The sequence below is a fragment of the Lepisosteus platostomus genome, chromosome 22 (assembly GCF_059453375.1).
Source record: "Lepisosteus platostomus isolate fLepPlt1 chromosome 22, fLepPlt1.hap1, whole genome shotgun sequence".
Classification (NCBI taxonomy): domain Eukaryota; kingdom Metazoa; phylum Chordata; class Actinopteri; order Semionotiformes; family Lepisosteidae; genus Lepisosteus; species Lepisosteus platostomus.
The window spans coordinates 9,107,874-9,123,578 of record NC_142632.1 but is presented as its reverse complement, the minus strand read 5'-3'; the positions used below and the strand labels follow the sequence as shown (position 1 = coordinate 9,123,578).

At 48.9% G+C, this 15,705-nt stretch overlaps 1 protein-coding gene across 1 annotated transcript; it reads right to left on the bottom strand.

Annotated features, from left to right (window-relative positions):
* Nucleotides 1-1,266: 1,266 nt before the first annotated feature.
* tlcd1 (TLC domain containing 1) lies at nt 1,267-9,006 on the bottom strand. Its single transcript, XM_088616564.1, has 4 exons — nt 8,409-9,006; nt 6,053-6,135; nt 4,403-4,485; nt 1,267-2,391 (listed from the first exon to the last, which is right to left on the bottom strand). The coding sequence occupies exons 1-4, from the start codon at nt 8,612-8,614 to the stop codon at nt 1,987-1,989; spliced, it is 777 nt and encodes a 258-aa protein (XP_088472690.1). The 5' UTR covers nt 8,615-9,006; the 3' UTR covers nt 1,267-1,986.
* Between the last annotated feature and the right edge of the window lie 6,699 nt (nt 9,007-15,705).

The following is a 15,705-nucleotide window of genomic DNA, read 5'->3' as shown; positions in this document are numbered from 1 at the left end:
AGATCCTAACAAGTGTTTTGGCTTGTTTGTATTTTAAAGTATTGCGTTCAAGCTCACAGCCCGTTTATCTAGAAGGCCAGGTTGTTTTTGAAGATGAAATGTCTGTTGATCGGTTTATGTATAAAACTTTGCTCTGCAGAAGTTGAAGAATCCACTGAGCCTTTCTGATACAGTGGGAGTTCAGTTCACTTCTCACTGTTGCACATCACAAGTGTAGCAGTGTGTGTGTTTGCATTGAGATGTGTGCTGAACAATGCGAGTGTTGCTGACAATCGGGCCTTTGTCAGCCTGACTGTGGGGGGCTGTTTGCCTTAGTTTGCACAATTCTCTGGGTGCTGGAGAGCTCAGCTGATGTCCATTAACGCAGGGTTTCTGAGAGTCACATTGACTCCCTGCGATGACACCAGCTGTAATGGTATGTGTGTGGTGGCGTCAACACCCACGAGCCAGAGGAGAATGGACTGTATTTGTGCTTTTAACTTGCCTGCTGACTGGCTACTACTGCTTTGGTGTAAATTTCTACTGTGTTTCTTAAGGTGGCACCTTAAGGTTACCATCATTCTGGGGAGGAAAAAATCTGCCCTTGCTGGCATGGCGTCCCAGGTGACCCGCATGGCTGGTAGAGCTTGATCCTCTGCTGTTCTGCTTAGCGCTCTTTTGTGGGGAAATGGAGCAGTGACCTGTTCCGGGAGTCAAAATTCAAACTTGGTCAAAGAGGTTTCCCATCTGGTTAATTAAAGTTTCCATTCCATTTATACCCTTCCGATTTTTAGCCCGTAACATATCCACTGCCTTCTGCTATCAAGCCTCTTTGACCTTTGACCCCTGGCTACATGGCTGCTCCTGGTGGTAAGTGCCCTCAGTAACAGAGGTGGGACAGTGAGGCATCATGGGCACCCAGGAAGTGCGCAAGGGTCACTGTTGCACCCTGACTGACCTGGGCTCCCCGCGGCCTGGGGTATCCTGCTCCCAGTCCACTGATAGCGCCTCCCTCTGGCCGCCAGCAGCACCATTAACTGAGCGTGCTCGGCAGGCGTGGTGTTTGTGGTTAGGTGAGAGGCTTCAACCTTTTTTCAGCGGACCCTGTTTTAAGATATCCCTCTGACTACGAACAGAAGTACCTTCCAGATTCACGGGCAAGCATACAGATGACTACAGCAAATGGAAGCTCATAAAACAGAACCGTATGTCAACCGATACCCTGCTAGCACTGTCGGAACAGAGGCTCTGTGTGAGTGGAGACTTTCCCCACTGCTAACACTAGACTCCTGGGTGAAAAGTTAAACTTTATTTTTTGTTTTTGGCCCCACCGCCTTGTTAGAAGTCCCTGGTTCATGCATCCCCAACCCCGTACAAGATTCCTAAAACTGTCAATGTCCATATGATTGGTCCAGCCATTTTCTTTAAAAAAAAAAGCTTGCTACTCCTATTTTATAAAAATACTATGGGGAGAGTTCATGGAGCTGCTAAGATGTATTAGAGAGCACGGTTAGCACACTCGTTTTAGTACCTTTCCATGTGCATTCGCAGGAATGGACATATCACGTGAATTATTCAGACAGTGCGTGGTGGCTAATACACAGACCAGGAAATCCGTCTGATGTGTGAAGCCGGTATCGCCCCTCCATCCTTAATGGGTTTCATGCAACAGTTGCTTGCAAAGACAGTGCAGGCAGTTTTCCACCCTTTAATCAGGCCTTTTTCTGCGGGGGCTTGCCGGTCAAGAACGGACAGGAAGTGGAAAGGATGCGCGGAAGGCTGTTGACCGCTCAGAGGTCCCAACCCTTGGGTGCACAACGGCGACCAGAATAAAAATCCCAGTTTAGCCAGGGGAATGTAAAACAGAGCAACAGGATCCAGTCCCGGCATCGGCAGCCTGAGGATTGTGGTTTTGCCGAGCTGAGGCTGGACTGGGGAGGGAGGAGACGGCGTGGGAGAGAGGGGCTGGGAACCCATGCCCCCCCCCCCCCCCAGCGCGGGCGGCGTTCAGTCATACACGAACTTGCTGCTGTGGCTCTTCGCCGTGCCGTTCTGGGCACCACACCGCCGGGCCTGGGGGAAGATGTCCGCGCGGAGGAGGCGGTAGAAGTAGACGAGCATCATGGCGTTCATGAGCAGCAGGGAGGACAGGAAGTAGCCGGCGTGCTCCAGGGTGGCGTAGTGGCGCAGGATGTACCAGGTGAGGTAGAACTGGGCGCCGAGGCGGAAGGAGACGTAGGTGAGGAGGTTGAGCAGCTTGACGACGCCGTAGAGCGGCGAGGAGTGGGCGGCGGCCAGCTTGAACAGCAGCCGGCTGTGCAGGAAGACGCTGTTCACCTCCACGAAGAGAGCCACCACCGTGCCGGCCACGTACATCTTCGTGTAGAGCGCATACAGGAAGCACCAGATCACCTGGGACAGACAGGCACTGTGTTTCAGCACTGCAGCGTGGAGGCCAAGACCTTTGTGATCACGGTTGCAATGAGCTTTTTAGGAATTGCATGCTATTTCTTGTTAGTAATAATAATAATTGCTTATACTTATATAGCGCTTTTCTGGACACTCCACTCAAAGCGCTTTCCAGGTAATGGGGATCCCCTCCACCACCACCAGTGTGCAGCCCCACCTGGATGATGCACCAGTACTCTCCCCACACACCAGCTCTCAGTGGGGAGGAGAGCAGAGTGATGAAGCCAGTTCAGAGATGGGGGTTATTAGGAGGCCATGACTGGTAGAGTCTAGGGGGGAATTTGGCCAGGACACTGGGGTAACACCCCTACTCTATTTGAGAAACACCCTGGGATTTTTAATGACCACAAAGAGTCAGGACCTCAGTTTTGCATCTCATCAGAAGGACGGCGCCTTTTTAAAGTATAGTGTCCCCATCACTATTCTGGGGCATTAGGACCCGCACAGACTGCAGGCTGAGCGCCCCCTACTGGCCCCACTAACACCTCTTCCAGCAGCAATCTAAGCTTTCCAAGGAGGTGAGCTGCAGAGTGATATGGCTGCTGGCTAATGACTTGTTTATGGCAGAGATATGTGATAAATTATAGAGCAGACTTTAGGATGTCAAGTGTACCTGGAGCTGAAAACATGTTGTTGTTGTTTTTTTCAGTATCTAGATGCATTTTGTACTTTCTCATGGTCAACATGTTGATATGCTGTTCCCGTGTCATATCTGAAAGTGTTAATGAGCTGTCTCTGTACTTGATTACAATATCATTTTTTTCTGCACAACATGCAAACCCATAACACAAGGAAACCAAATCCTTTAGCATCAAAATATTTGCAAATCTGTCTAGTTCTTGGGGAAAATTGTTCCCATCCATTTTAGCAAATTGATAAAACATATCTAGTTCACAGCAATTGGAATTTGATTGTTGCTGTAATCAGTTCTCTCAGGAGTACTGGTTCTGTACACTGTTTTTCTCACTGCTCTGAGTAAACCCTCTCTAAGAGCCTTGCTCAGAAACACAGGCGGACAGTCAGGAGGTGCCTTCATTCTTGAGGAATGTGTTCCACATGCTTACAGCCTTTTACAAGAAATAGTTGTCAAGTTCCCCACCCAGCATTCAGCACACAATAGCTAGAAAACAAAGTCAAGTCCGTTTTCCAGCTGTTTCTTCCAGTTCTATGTGGTTGTTTTCCACAGGACTTCCAGGCACTTTTAAATCTGTATGTTTTATATTTTGGTAATATTTCTCCAAAAAAGCATTGAGAAGCTCACTGCTTCTTGTCACATTCAACCTGCAATTCTATTCCTGATGTGCAAACAGCTTGACCATTCGGGCCAGTGATTGTGACTGGACACGGGGGGTGGAGAGTCACTTAGCAGTCAGACTACCCCCTATAAAATCTCACCCCCCATGTAGATGAGACTGTGTGTGTGTCTTAGTCCCATCTTCAGGGCTTACGTGTATGACTTGTGTTCTATTGTGAAGTTCCTTCTGGATGGCTTCTATCTGCACTGTAACACAATGCATTCGCACAACCCCCAGCCCTGCCACAGTCTGAACCCCTGCACAAGGGCAGTGTTGTTCTGTGAGCCAGCTCACATGCACTGGCCGGTTACAGATGCATAGGAAGTCATCAGGGCTGCAGGACCAGCCACAGGGCGCTCCCATTGTCCCCAGCAAGCTCTAAGGATTCATTGACCCAGTCTGACCACAGCAGGGTTAGGTTTTCGAAGCCTGGGCACATGCTAGTTTTTGCAGTTGAGCACGTTGCTAGTTTTTGCAGTTGGACCCCTATAATGTAAACACAATGTGAGGCTTCTGTTTACAGATCTCAGATTGCAGTTATTGCTGCTTGCCTCGGCCTGATAACCAGTTAACTGTCTTTCTGAAGGTTTGGTCTGTGAGTGCGCGCACATCCAGGTCAGAGTGACCTGGAAACAGGCATGTCCTTCAGTGACGCTTACCAGAGCATGATGGAGCAAGAATTCCCAGGATGCTCGAGCCTGTCCACTCAAAATGATGTCCCCTGCATCCTGGATGAAATACCCTGCCACAGGAAGAGAAGGTCAGCACGCTCAGTCTTAAACAGCTACAGACTCAGCATCACATGTAGTAGTAATAGCAGTAGCAGTTGTAGCAGCAGTAGTATAAGTAGTTTATTACACATATATAGCGCTTTTCTGGACACTCCACTCAAAGCGCTTTACAGGTAATTTATTTTACAGGTACATTGCATTCAGAATCTCGTTTAGCCAGAAATTCTGTGATGCTTCCTGGCCTGTTCACATTAGGAGCCTTCTTCTACATGCTGCTCTGCAGTGTACGCAGATGTACAGGATGCCTTGCTCGTAAGCCTCTTTGGAAGATGCACCCAGCTTTGGGAAAAGCAAGAGAGCTGAGATGATTGTGCATACGGTGACCCCCGACTCCTCCTCAGCTGACGGAGGATCTCTCAGCTGATCCAGATCAGACCAAACTCAGGCATTGACAGGCAGTCGGACAGACTCGGAGACTCACAACACACAGTACCAACGTCAAATGTGGCACCTCTCCCTAAATACAAAGCTTCTCTCATTCAGTGAGGCTTTTGGCATCAATAACCATAGCAGCAGCTCATTGTAGACGGCTCTGCGGCGCTCACAGGGGTGGCTTAAATCCTGTGTTGTCCCAACAGATCTCGTAATAGCATGGAGCACAGTGGTAACCATGCAGACATAACAGTCTTGCAAGATTTTTTCCCTTTTGTCCAGAGGCAGTACCTCCTCAGTGGCTTTGTTCTCTGGCCCTGTGCTGGCCTGTGAAACAATCAGATGGTGTTATAAGCACCCTGTCCAGAGCGCGTGCTCCTTCTGCATGTCCAGTGAAGGAGGCAGAGCTATTGTGTTGTTTGGCATCCCTGTTGGCTTTGTGTGTAGGTGAGAGGTGCTGTATCTGGGGGAACTGGCAGGGCTGGAAGTCTTATCGGAAGAAAAAAACACACATTGCCTTTTCAGGACTACACCCTGTGCCTGCCTGTGCTCCAGGCTAGTCAAACAGCAGGTTAATGATTTCAAATCAGAGCGAAGGCAGGGCTTTCTCCAGGCAAAGCCAGTCAAATCCAACATGCTAAAGAGCACCTCAAAGAGTAAAAGCCGACTGGGACGTCGTCTGAATTTGCTGATCATTACTTCTGCTGTATTTCACGGCAGAATTGCATACACAAACAGAACATAGTCCATCTTGCATATAAGGTCCAGACGGGCATTGAAAACAGGGCTGATGCGTAATGGGGTTGTCATAAAGAGGGAGAACTATGGTGTTCTGCACAGGTAGCCCAGAGGAGAAATCAAGTGGATTTCAAAAGGGCCCCACAGGGCAGGGAGCTCTCCTCTGGGAGAACAGACGCTGTGGGTGTTTGGTACTGGTTGATCGGTGCTCTGCTCCTCTGCTGGCGGGCTTGAAGGGTTTGCCTAGCCCGTAGTTGCGTGTAGCGGTGGTGAGCGCAGCCGCGTCGGAGCGTAACATCAACCTCCAAGCCGTGACTGTCTCCTGTCTGTTAAAATGCCTTTTTTTTCCCCCCGGGAGGGGGAGAAAAACCGAAGACTGCTTGTGGGTCATTGAGGTCCGTTACTTACCGGTGGAGACGCAGATGAGAAGGTAGGCGACTGGTGTGTGGAAGGAGTGGAGTTTGTACAGCAGTTCAGGCCACCACACGACGCTGCAGGGGCAGAAGACAGAGTGATTAGAGCCAGGCTAGGAATGCGTACACATCGAACACGTCTCATCTGTGAGCTCTGATGAGAGAGTCCTGGCTGCTGAGCCTCTGCTGCTTGCCTTGCCTGTGTTGAGCTTCAGAATAATATAATAGTATCCTTACACTTACATCGTGTTTTTCTGGTCAAACTGCTTTACCATCAACAGTGTGTAGCTCTCGCCTGGATAATGTGATGGCAGCCAGAGTGCGCACAGTCCACTCACCACACATCAGCTATCAGTGAGAAGCCCCTGAGAAATTCAGAGATGGGGATTGTTCGGAGGCCATGATTGGTAAGGGCCAATGGGAAATTTGGCCAGGACGCCTGGGTAGCACCCCTGCTCTTTTCGAGAAACACCCTGGGATTTTTGATGACCAGAGTGTCAGGACCTTGGGAGGACAGCACCCTCACTTGGGATGACTTGGGATCTTCCTGGAGAGGGAAGAAGGACGTGGGGCTGGTCTGTCTGGTGACGAGAGCCGATGCTCTCTGTTCCTGTGTGAAATCGAACGGCAGAGAGAGTCTGGCTCTGCTGAAGGAGAGGGTGAAATAGTCTCATAGGAAGTAGGATATAGTTCCTCTCGCCTTTTCTCTTTCCAAACTCCGCTGTACCTCTGGTAAGGCAGCGACTGTAATGATCCTGGAAGAGTCTGGACTTTCTTCCACAGTGTCTTTCGATCAAACTTGCATTTAACACTCGAGAAAATGGAAGAAACTGATCCGTTGAGTCGGACAAAATCTTCACACTGTCCTCCACTTTCATCCTCAGCTGGTCCTGAACCAGTCTGCATTGGTTTTCCCTTGGTTTCATAACTGAAACCACCTGAAAATGATACACTGGCAAGGCCCCACACAAGCTCTGCCCCGGCTGTCACCCTTAACTCCTAGTAATTCGAAAATCCCAGTGGGATAATGGATGGGTGCAGAGTCGATCTAATCAGAAGTGGATTGAATACACTGCGCTGCGGGCGCAACAGAATCTGGACGTTCGCAAATGGTACTGTGAGAGTCGTGTTTCGGTAGACAGTAGCAGCACTGGTCATGGGGTGTTTCATTAGCCAATGGTGCATCCAGGGTGGCTTGTGCACAGCAAAGCTCGTGGCCTTTGATCTGTCTCTGGTCATTATCCATAGGAATGTGTTTCCTGTTGTCGGGTTTGTAACACGTGTCACAAAACAGGGGCTTGAACAGGCCAGCCAGTGTCATGAACTCCTTGTGGTTCTCTGTGCTTACCAAGTGAAGCTGGATTATAGGCTGTGTTCCTGTGGCCCCGATATAATGACCTGCCTCACAGCCTGTCTGCTCCTTCCCCTCTGCCTCTCTCTCTCACACACACACACAGTGTGCTGCCTGCAGAGCTGGTTATTCTAGCTGGCCAGCTTCTCCCCTCTGTTACGTTAACAGAAATCTGTTACTGCCTGCTTGGAGACCCCGCACCAAGGAGGTAAACACACCTGTCACATGCAAAATTCCTAAAATGAAAAGACCACTGTTTCTTGGAAAGGGTGCAGGGAATCTGAACCCCCTAGTTATATAAGCGTCTCAACTGCTGTTCAGGGGTTGTCGAAGGTGTGTGTTGATACAGCCCCGGCTTAATGACAGCCAGGTAATAAATGAAAAAAAAGAGTATTTTAAGTAGTATATAATTACACACTTAAGTGACTTACACAGCATTAGGTTCACCAGGAGAGCACTGATATGAACACTTGTGTACACTAATCATAGTACAGGTGCAGCAGGAGTGTAACTGCAGGTTGAATCTGAGGAATTAGCTATCAGATCAGTGGTCTAGCAGGACATGGGGTTGGTTGTTACTTGTGTTGCCTTAGCAAAGCCATAAATATGAAAGTGCATTAGCAGGGCGATGCCCATGCTGGTGATACAGGTTGGGCAAGAAAAAGAAGAAAGAAACGCTGAACCAGGTGACATGCAATTAAAACAAGGGGCATTTTTTGCCCTGTTTTCAACGAGCTGATCGATTGCCGGCCGGTGTTTGAAATTGCACATTTGCAAAACGGCGAGAAATCGGCACTCTCCCCGAGTCGCTCATCATTGAAACAGGAACGCAGCTCTTCACCGGAATTTTAGAAGACGTCTTCCCCTGTCTGTCCCCCCCCGTCTATACAAGTACTTACGTGCAAGCAGGGCTGATTCGCGGTGCAGATCCCAGATTCTCAAGCTCATAAGCCACCTCTAGCGAGGGTCAGAACTGGTAACAGAGGCAGGGCTGACTTACCATGTCACTGCCCAGGGCCCGGTTAGCAAGGAGTGCACCAGAGACACACAGAGGTTTCTCCACTTCCAGGTTTTGAACCGGTCAACTTCCACGGCTTTGGGCAGAGGCACGACCCGCAGCAGCCTGTGGACTGCCCTGAACACGACGGACAACAGGACCACCGACAGGGTGGGGTACTTCTGCGGGAACGCTAAGGAGTCCTCCATCTTCTCCCCCCCCTCTTCCTCTGCCTCCGTCCCTCTCCCTGCTCCCCTCCGGCGTGTCTGTGTGTCTGTGCGTCCAGGCTCGGGGGGCGGCAGCAGGAAAGGGGAGTGTGTCAGTTTTTCCAGAGTCCCGCTCTCTCCCAGCTGTGAGCTGTGGCCGTCTGAGCAACAGAAGCTCCTATCAAATTTCCCACTTCCTGAGCCCCAGCTGTAGGCTCGCTCCCAGTGCTGGGACAGCCCATGGCAGGACTCGACTTGAAGGTTTTTCTTCTTTTTTTTTTTTTCTCTCTCCTTTGGACTGTCTGTGAAACTGTGGGTTTGTATGTCGTTGCTCACCAGGCCGGTCTCTCAGAGAGCCGTGGGGAGTTGATTGGTTGTGTTTTTTTGTGGGTGTGCGTAGAGGGGTGTGGCCAGAGAGAGAGAGAGACAATTAACTCTGGGTAGGGCAGGCGTTCTGTGAAAAAGACAGAAAGCTGGGCATTGTTAGAGTAGAATCTACATGAAATCAGTTATCAGAACGTTGTTTGTTCCTCATCAGACAATCAGCCTCTTTATTGCCATTTGCTCCAGGACACCTGATTAATTGTCTCTTTATGTGAGCTCACAGATAGTGAAACAGTATTTTTCTAGCGTGGATGTGCCCGTGCCTCATGTCAGGTCCTTGTTTTACTCAGAACCACAGGGCACGCCCTCCGCCCCCTTCGAGAAACAAGGTTTTCATTTTCTCACGCGAGCAGACATCTCTGATCGCTAAGCCTGATGCTGGTGCAGCTGTCTGTGGAAAGAAAGAGATAGTCCCAAAGAGCACCACCTTATTCATGCCTGCAGAGTGAGATGTAATGACTCTTCACCAGCGCTAAATTGTGTAGATTGAAATTGGGGAGTGGGCGCAAGAGAAGATCCTAAGACAGCTTATATTTGCGCCAATGCTTCCATGTGCTACAGGGTAGAATAGGCAGAAATCCCAATTTGGGCTGAGAAAGAGTTCACAGTCCCAAGCCCTTCCCTTACGTATTTATAAAGACTCCTGAAGGTTGGGTGGCGAAGAGCAAGGTGGTGTAGATCCGTACTTCAAGGCAGACTCCACCTGGGCTCGAGGATGGGAAGCACTGGACTTAACAAACAAGCGCCTCATCACAAGCCCTGCCCCACAGCCTCCTGGCTTTCACGTCCCCCTTAGGGAAAAGAGTCCACTCCGAATTGCTGCACGTTTTCCCAGCCTCTCCAGATGGGGAGTCGGTGCAGCCCTCTGTGATCCAGTGGGATGAACCCACCTGCAGCCCAGCTGTGCAGCCCATCCTAGAGGTCTACCCACTCCACAGACTCACATGAGGACTCCTCACCCTCCACACAGCCGGACCAGGAGCTATGGCTTGGCTCAGGGACTCTGCTTTCGCTAAATACATAAATTAGCACTGTGTTCTGTGTCTGATTCCAGACTGAGGCATCTCCTGTGTGGGGTATCGATGATCAACCAGCTCGCCGCCACTCCCTACAGGACACCAGCCAAGGATCAGGATCATGGGATCAAGGGGTGGATGGACGAGAGGAGATGACTCCGGACAGGGTGTTCACGAGGATTTCATCAACAAGACAGATAGATACCTATCTTGTTGATGAAATCCTTGTGAACACCCTGTCACGAGGGTGTGACAGCCTGCAGCACAGCTGTGCAGCCCATCCTAGAGGTTCACCCACTCCACAGGCTCACATGAGGACTCCTCACCCTCAACACTGCCGGACCAGGAGCTAACTGGTTTATGCTAACTGGTTTATGCATTGGAAGAAATATAGGAATTCAAGCGATGTGTTAAGGTTAGGTAAGTGAAAAGGTAAATGAAAGCACACCTACTTGCAGAATCCAGTTAGGCATGTTTTAATGAAGGGATAAGAGTGTGAAAGGGTGTGACAGAGACAACCACATGTGAGAACTTACCGTTCACTTGAGTAGAAACCCCACTGCGTTTGACCACAGTGAGTGAGGGCATGGGCATGAGCAGAACAGGAAGGGCAGAAGAGAAGCTGGCCAACACAAACCAAGAACCAGAACCATATTTACATAAAATGCAGCTTACCTTTGCCATGTCATTTCATAGTGCAGAAATCAATGAGCTCAGCACACCACTCCCTCCCTGCCTGGTCTGCAGCTGTACTGCTCCTTTGTGTAGGAATTTTAGCCACTTCATTGTGGATGGAAGTCACTTCACTCGCAGCCGCTGTGCGTGGTCAGTGTTTGCTCGTTTACGTGTGCGACAACCTCACCGTTATTGAAAATGTTGAAGTCGCAGTTTCACATTAGAACGTACACGCCTTGTATGTTTTCATAGAATTACGTCTGTAAGGTGTTGATCGTCCTTGCTTCCAGCAGACTGTGTGCATGGTAACAGCTATTAGACTTCAGTTCATTTCCTGAACCTGTGTTTCGAATGAAATCCATAGATGACATCATTTCATATAGTTGCCGGTAATGACCAGCAGATGGCGGTAGAATATTACAACATTATTTCTTATCCTATTGACGGGACAGGTGGTCAAGGATATGGTAGATTTACCAGCTATCGAGGCTTCTCTGTTTCCTTAGGGATGGCATACCTGGCAGTGCCAGCAGACGAAGGAGAAGTGGCCAAAGTCCTGGACATTAGGATGTTCTGGGGTCCTGGCCAAACTTTCCCCTGGCCTTTACCAGTCATGGCCTCCTAATAATCCCCATCTCTGAACTGGCTTCATCACTCTGCTCTCCTCCTCACTGAGAGCTGGTGTGTGGGGAGAGTACTGGTGCATCATCCAGGTGGATGCTGCACACTGGGGGTGGTGGAGGGGATCCCCATTACCTGTAAAGTGCTTTGAGTGGAGTGTCCAGAAAAGCGCTATATAAGAGTAAGCAATTATTATTACTAATTAGAAATAGCATAGCAGTTTGCCGGCTGCCGGGAGGAGGGGACAGGGTAGGATGAATTTTCTGGAAAGCTCTGGGATACTTTCTCCCAGCTGGGGGAGAGAGTACTGGGCTCCAGCTGAGTCAGGAGGAGGAGGTCTTCCGCTAGCAACTGGCCTGTGGTTTTCGGCTTGGCGGGCCAGAAAGACACACTGATCGCCTGTTCCATTTCCGTTCAGAAATCATAAGCGTGGTTTTCTGGGAATGAGTGTAGAGATCTGCAAAAAAAAAAACGAACCCCACAGACTCAATAAACACCCTGCCCTGCTCCCCCCCCGACCTTGCACACAACCAGGGGCACAGGCCAGCACGCCTGCCCTTTGACAGACACCCAACTCCCAGCAGGTCGGGCCTGAAGCTGATGTCAGCCGCTGTGTGTGTTCTTCAAGCAGAACTATTTACAGCAGCCTTTTCACCTCGAGGCAAAGAAAAAAGCTCTTACATGACTCATGGGATTCTATCACAGCATAGCCAGCATGCATTTCCTTAAAAAACAGACCCATTTCAAATGGACTTATCAGTTTTTATCCCCCGTAACGTACCGACCTGATTAAAACTGTCAGAACAGCTGGGAGACAATTTGGTGGGAGAAGCAAAGAGCAGTGCCCTGATCCAGGGCAGCCAGCACTTGGAGGAGCACAAATTATTAATCAGGTGCAGATGTTAACAGATATGAATTAGTCCAACGTTAGACAAGGTTGTCTGCTCTTAAGATGATCCCTTCGGATTGGATGTTGGCTTTTGTCATTTTTCTAACGTTTTCATGGTGTTTTAATCTAGCATGTAAAACTCTATTACATCAATATTTAGTTTTAATTTGTTTTGGCTAAATTCATATTTGGGGTTGATCTACCAGCTATCCCAATGAGATTAGGATATAGTGTTAATTGCTTACTGGTGTTTCTGAATATTTATTGCAATCATGATTCCCAAACCTTCTTTTGCCATCCTCAAGCACTACACACAGTCTTGCTCAAAAACCATTTGAAACAGGATTTTTTAGCTTTGAGCTCAATGGGACACACGAGAATCGACACAGCTCGGCTCGAGTCTGCTGGAATTATACACCGGCTGTTTTCTGCCCGGTAATGAAACTCATTGTGAAGAGCCCTGGCTAGAGCTGTCATAGCTGCATGTTTCTTCAGCCTCTTTGTTCAAGCTCACCTCTCACAGCTTGGGATTTAATGCTCTGGCATTCGGTCACCTGCATTGTGTTCCCAGCGCCATTTCACCCTGTTATCACCGAAACTAACTGCGTTGTCTGAGCCGGGTCTCCTCCCTTCGGGCTAACACTACAGAATGTCGCACAGTGGTATATTCCCGAGACATCGTTGTTATCTCGTGGACACACTTGTGATGATAGTTCTTGCGACAATTTGCACAGCTTCGGTAATTGTAGTGCAGGGATGCATGCCAAAGACGGTGTGAATTGTGTTGCCATGACTGTGCGTCCACATTGATTCGACAAAAGCACAGCCTCCTATACACAAAGCACTGACAACAGATACTGCGTGCTTTCTTGTTGTCACTTTGGGACAGAAAAACAGTCCAGGTCATGTCCTGAGTAAGTAAAACTTTGTGCACAATTCATTTACTTCTCAATGAGAGTGTGATAGGATCACTTTCTTGGCCATATTAAATTTCTTGCATTAGGAATTCATCTTTACACATACTTCAGCTTGCTCTCTATGAGACACACAGGCAGGGAGAGAAGCTTGGGGTCAGAGCGCAGGGTCAGCCATTGTACAGCACCCCTGGAGCAGCTGGGTTTAAGGGCCTTGCTTAGGGGATTCCTCTGCCAGCTGCAGGATTTGAACCAGCAACCTTCCAGCCACAGGCACAGATCCTTAGCCGCAGAGCTACCACTCCACCCCGTAAGCCACTCTTGAGGTATCCAATATTAAGTTTTTCTACCTTGTGTTCTGTAGAGGAAGATTTACACTTGATGTATTTCATCACCAAGGATCCAAGAGCACCTAGGGACTTCTCCTTACCCACCATTGTGCACCAGGAGCCCTCCAGCACAGCAGATTAGGTGAAATGAGCGAGTGCTTTACTAACATCAGGCCATACACTCCTAGCACGGAAGGAGAAGCATTCCCATTGACTGTAGACCTGTCCTAAAATAGTATCAGTTCCTTTGCAAACGTGTGAGGCACAAAATTACAATTTCTAAAAGAAATCAGTACAGAGACTAGTACGAAATGGACAGCCTAACGCCCTAAGCTCAATGAACTGGTGGCCTGTTTCTAAAAAGCGCAGGGGCTGTTTGTATGAAGTGTGCACCTGCCTTTGCTCATGACTTGAACAGGGGGTTGCACGACCCATAGACCAGTGGAGGGAATATATTGTTTCATGACGCTCAATACAGCATTTACCATAGTGAAGTCTGTTCAGCATGCCCGCTCCCTGTAGCATCCTGAGCTAAAACAAAAAAAAAATGTTGAAGGTCCTGTTTCCATATTTAGCTAAATTTACACCTGACTCCTCTCTCGTCAACAGACCCCGATCGTCTGAGTTTCAGACAATAGTCGGTAGTGTTTTGCTCTCTTGGTGTGAGCACTGCTTGACCTGGATCAGTTGACGTTGCTCACACACTGAAAACACAAATCCTCCTTCACTCCCCTGACTGGCCAGTTCACATTCCTACAACCCCCATTGTCTCCAGCAGGAATTTACAGAATCCTCCGCAGGGTGACGGCACAGGAGATAGGAAACTACAGAGAATCACTTCAGGGGAAAGCTGGTGATCGAAACTTCTGTACGATAAGCCTAAAAAATGCACCACTGAAACTGTCTCATGGCTAATAAATCTGATGGTAGCTCACATGTGCAGCCAGTGGGGTGTGTTCTTCTTTGGGCTGGTTGATGATTAGACAGGAAGAAAAATACAGAAGGCAGTAAACATGCTGACACCTATTTCTCTGCCCTGGAGCTGAGCCTTTCCAGACCAGTGTGACGAGTTGAGGTCTTGAGCTTTTTAGGTCCATCTCTGTAGGTTGAGCTGTGCAGAAACACGTGCTGTGGCACACTATGATTCAACAACTAGTCTCAATCTTATGTCTCATCCAAAGAAGAAATGAGGATTTTTAATGATCACAGAGAGTCAGGACCTTGGTTTAACGTCTCACCCGAAGGACGGCACCTCTTTACAGAATAGTGTCCCCATCACTATACTGGGGCATAAGGACCCACACAGACCACAAGTTGAGCGCCCCCTACTGGCCCCTCTAACACCTCCTCCAGCAGCAGCCTTAGTTTTTCCCAGGAGGTCTCCAATTTAGGTACTGAGCAGGCTCACACCTGCTGAGCTTCAGTCGTGTGTTGCAGGGTCATATGTGATATATACTGAGTCAGGAACTTTTTTTAAAGGGCCAAAACCCTGTAGATAAGAACAAGACTACTTTCTTGTCTACATTTTCTAGAAGGGTATTTCTAGAAACCCCAAAGTGAAAATAGCCACATGATCTGTTCTGCACTGTCCCTAGACCACTTGCACCGCTTGTGAAGATCCCATGGTGTTAGCTGGTTTTATTGCTCAGGGCTCCTGGAAAGAAAAACAGCCTGTGACGTCTTTCCCTTTTATAGCGGAATGTTTTATTTATGTTAACACTCAGATTGCCTTTAGCTGTGGCTCCAATGTCACCCTGTGGCCTCCTGCTCTTCTATCTAGGGGCTGGAGCTAATGGCAGCCCCCCCACAGACCTCTCATGATCCCTCTGGTAAAAATTCCTCTCTGGCATTCAGGCTGGTTCCATCTGTCTGAGGCTTTGCTGACGTCTACGGGTTTTTCCAAGGTTCAGGCGCAGAGTGGTCACTCTGACAAAGACACCAAGGCCCAGTATGTCCGTTCGCCCAGTGACCTTTGCCAGAGCCGTCACATGGCGTGTCCACCCAAAGAGGTCTACAGACAAAACTCTCGTCTCAAGCCGTCAACAAATGTTTGATGCCACAGACGCCGTGGGCAGAGAGAGGTAGCAGATCTTAGCTGAAAGTTGGGCATCAGAACTTTGATGTTTAATAATCATTTTCCCAGCATTCAGGTATCATCTCTTGTGTGCAACAGACAAAGCACGTTTAGGGATCAGAGCATCCATAACGCTGAGATGATTGTCTGACCTTAGCCAGCCTGAACTGCAAGAGAGAAAAGGGTTCCTTT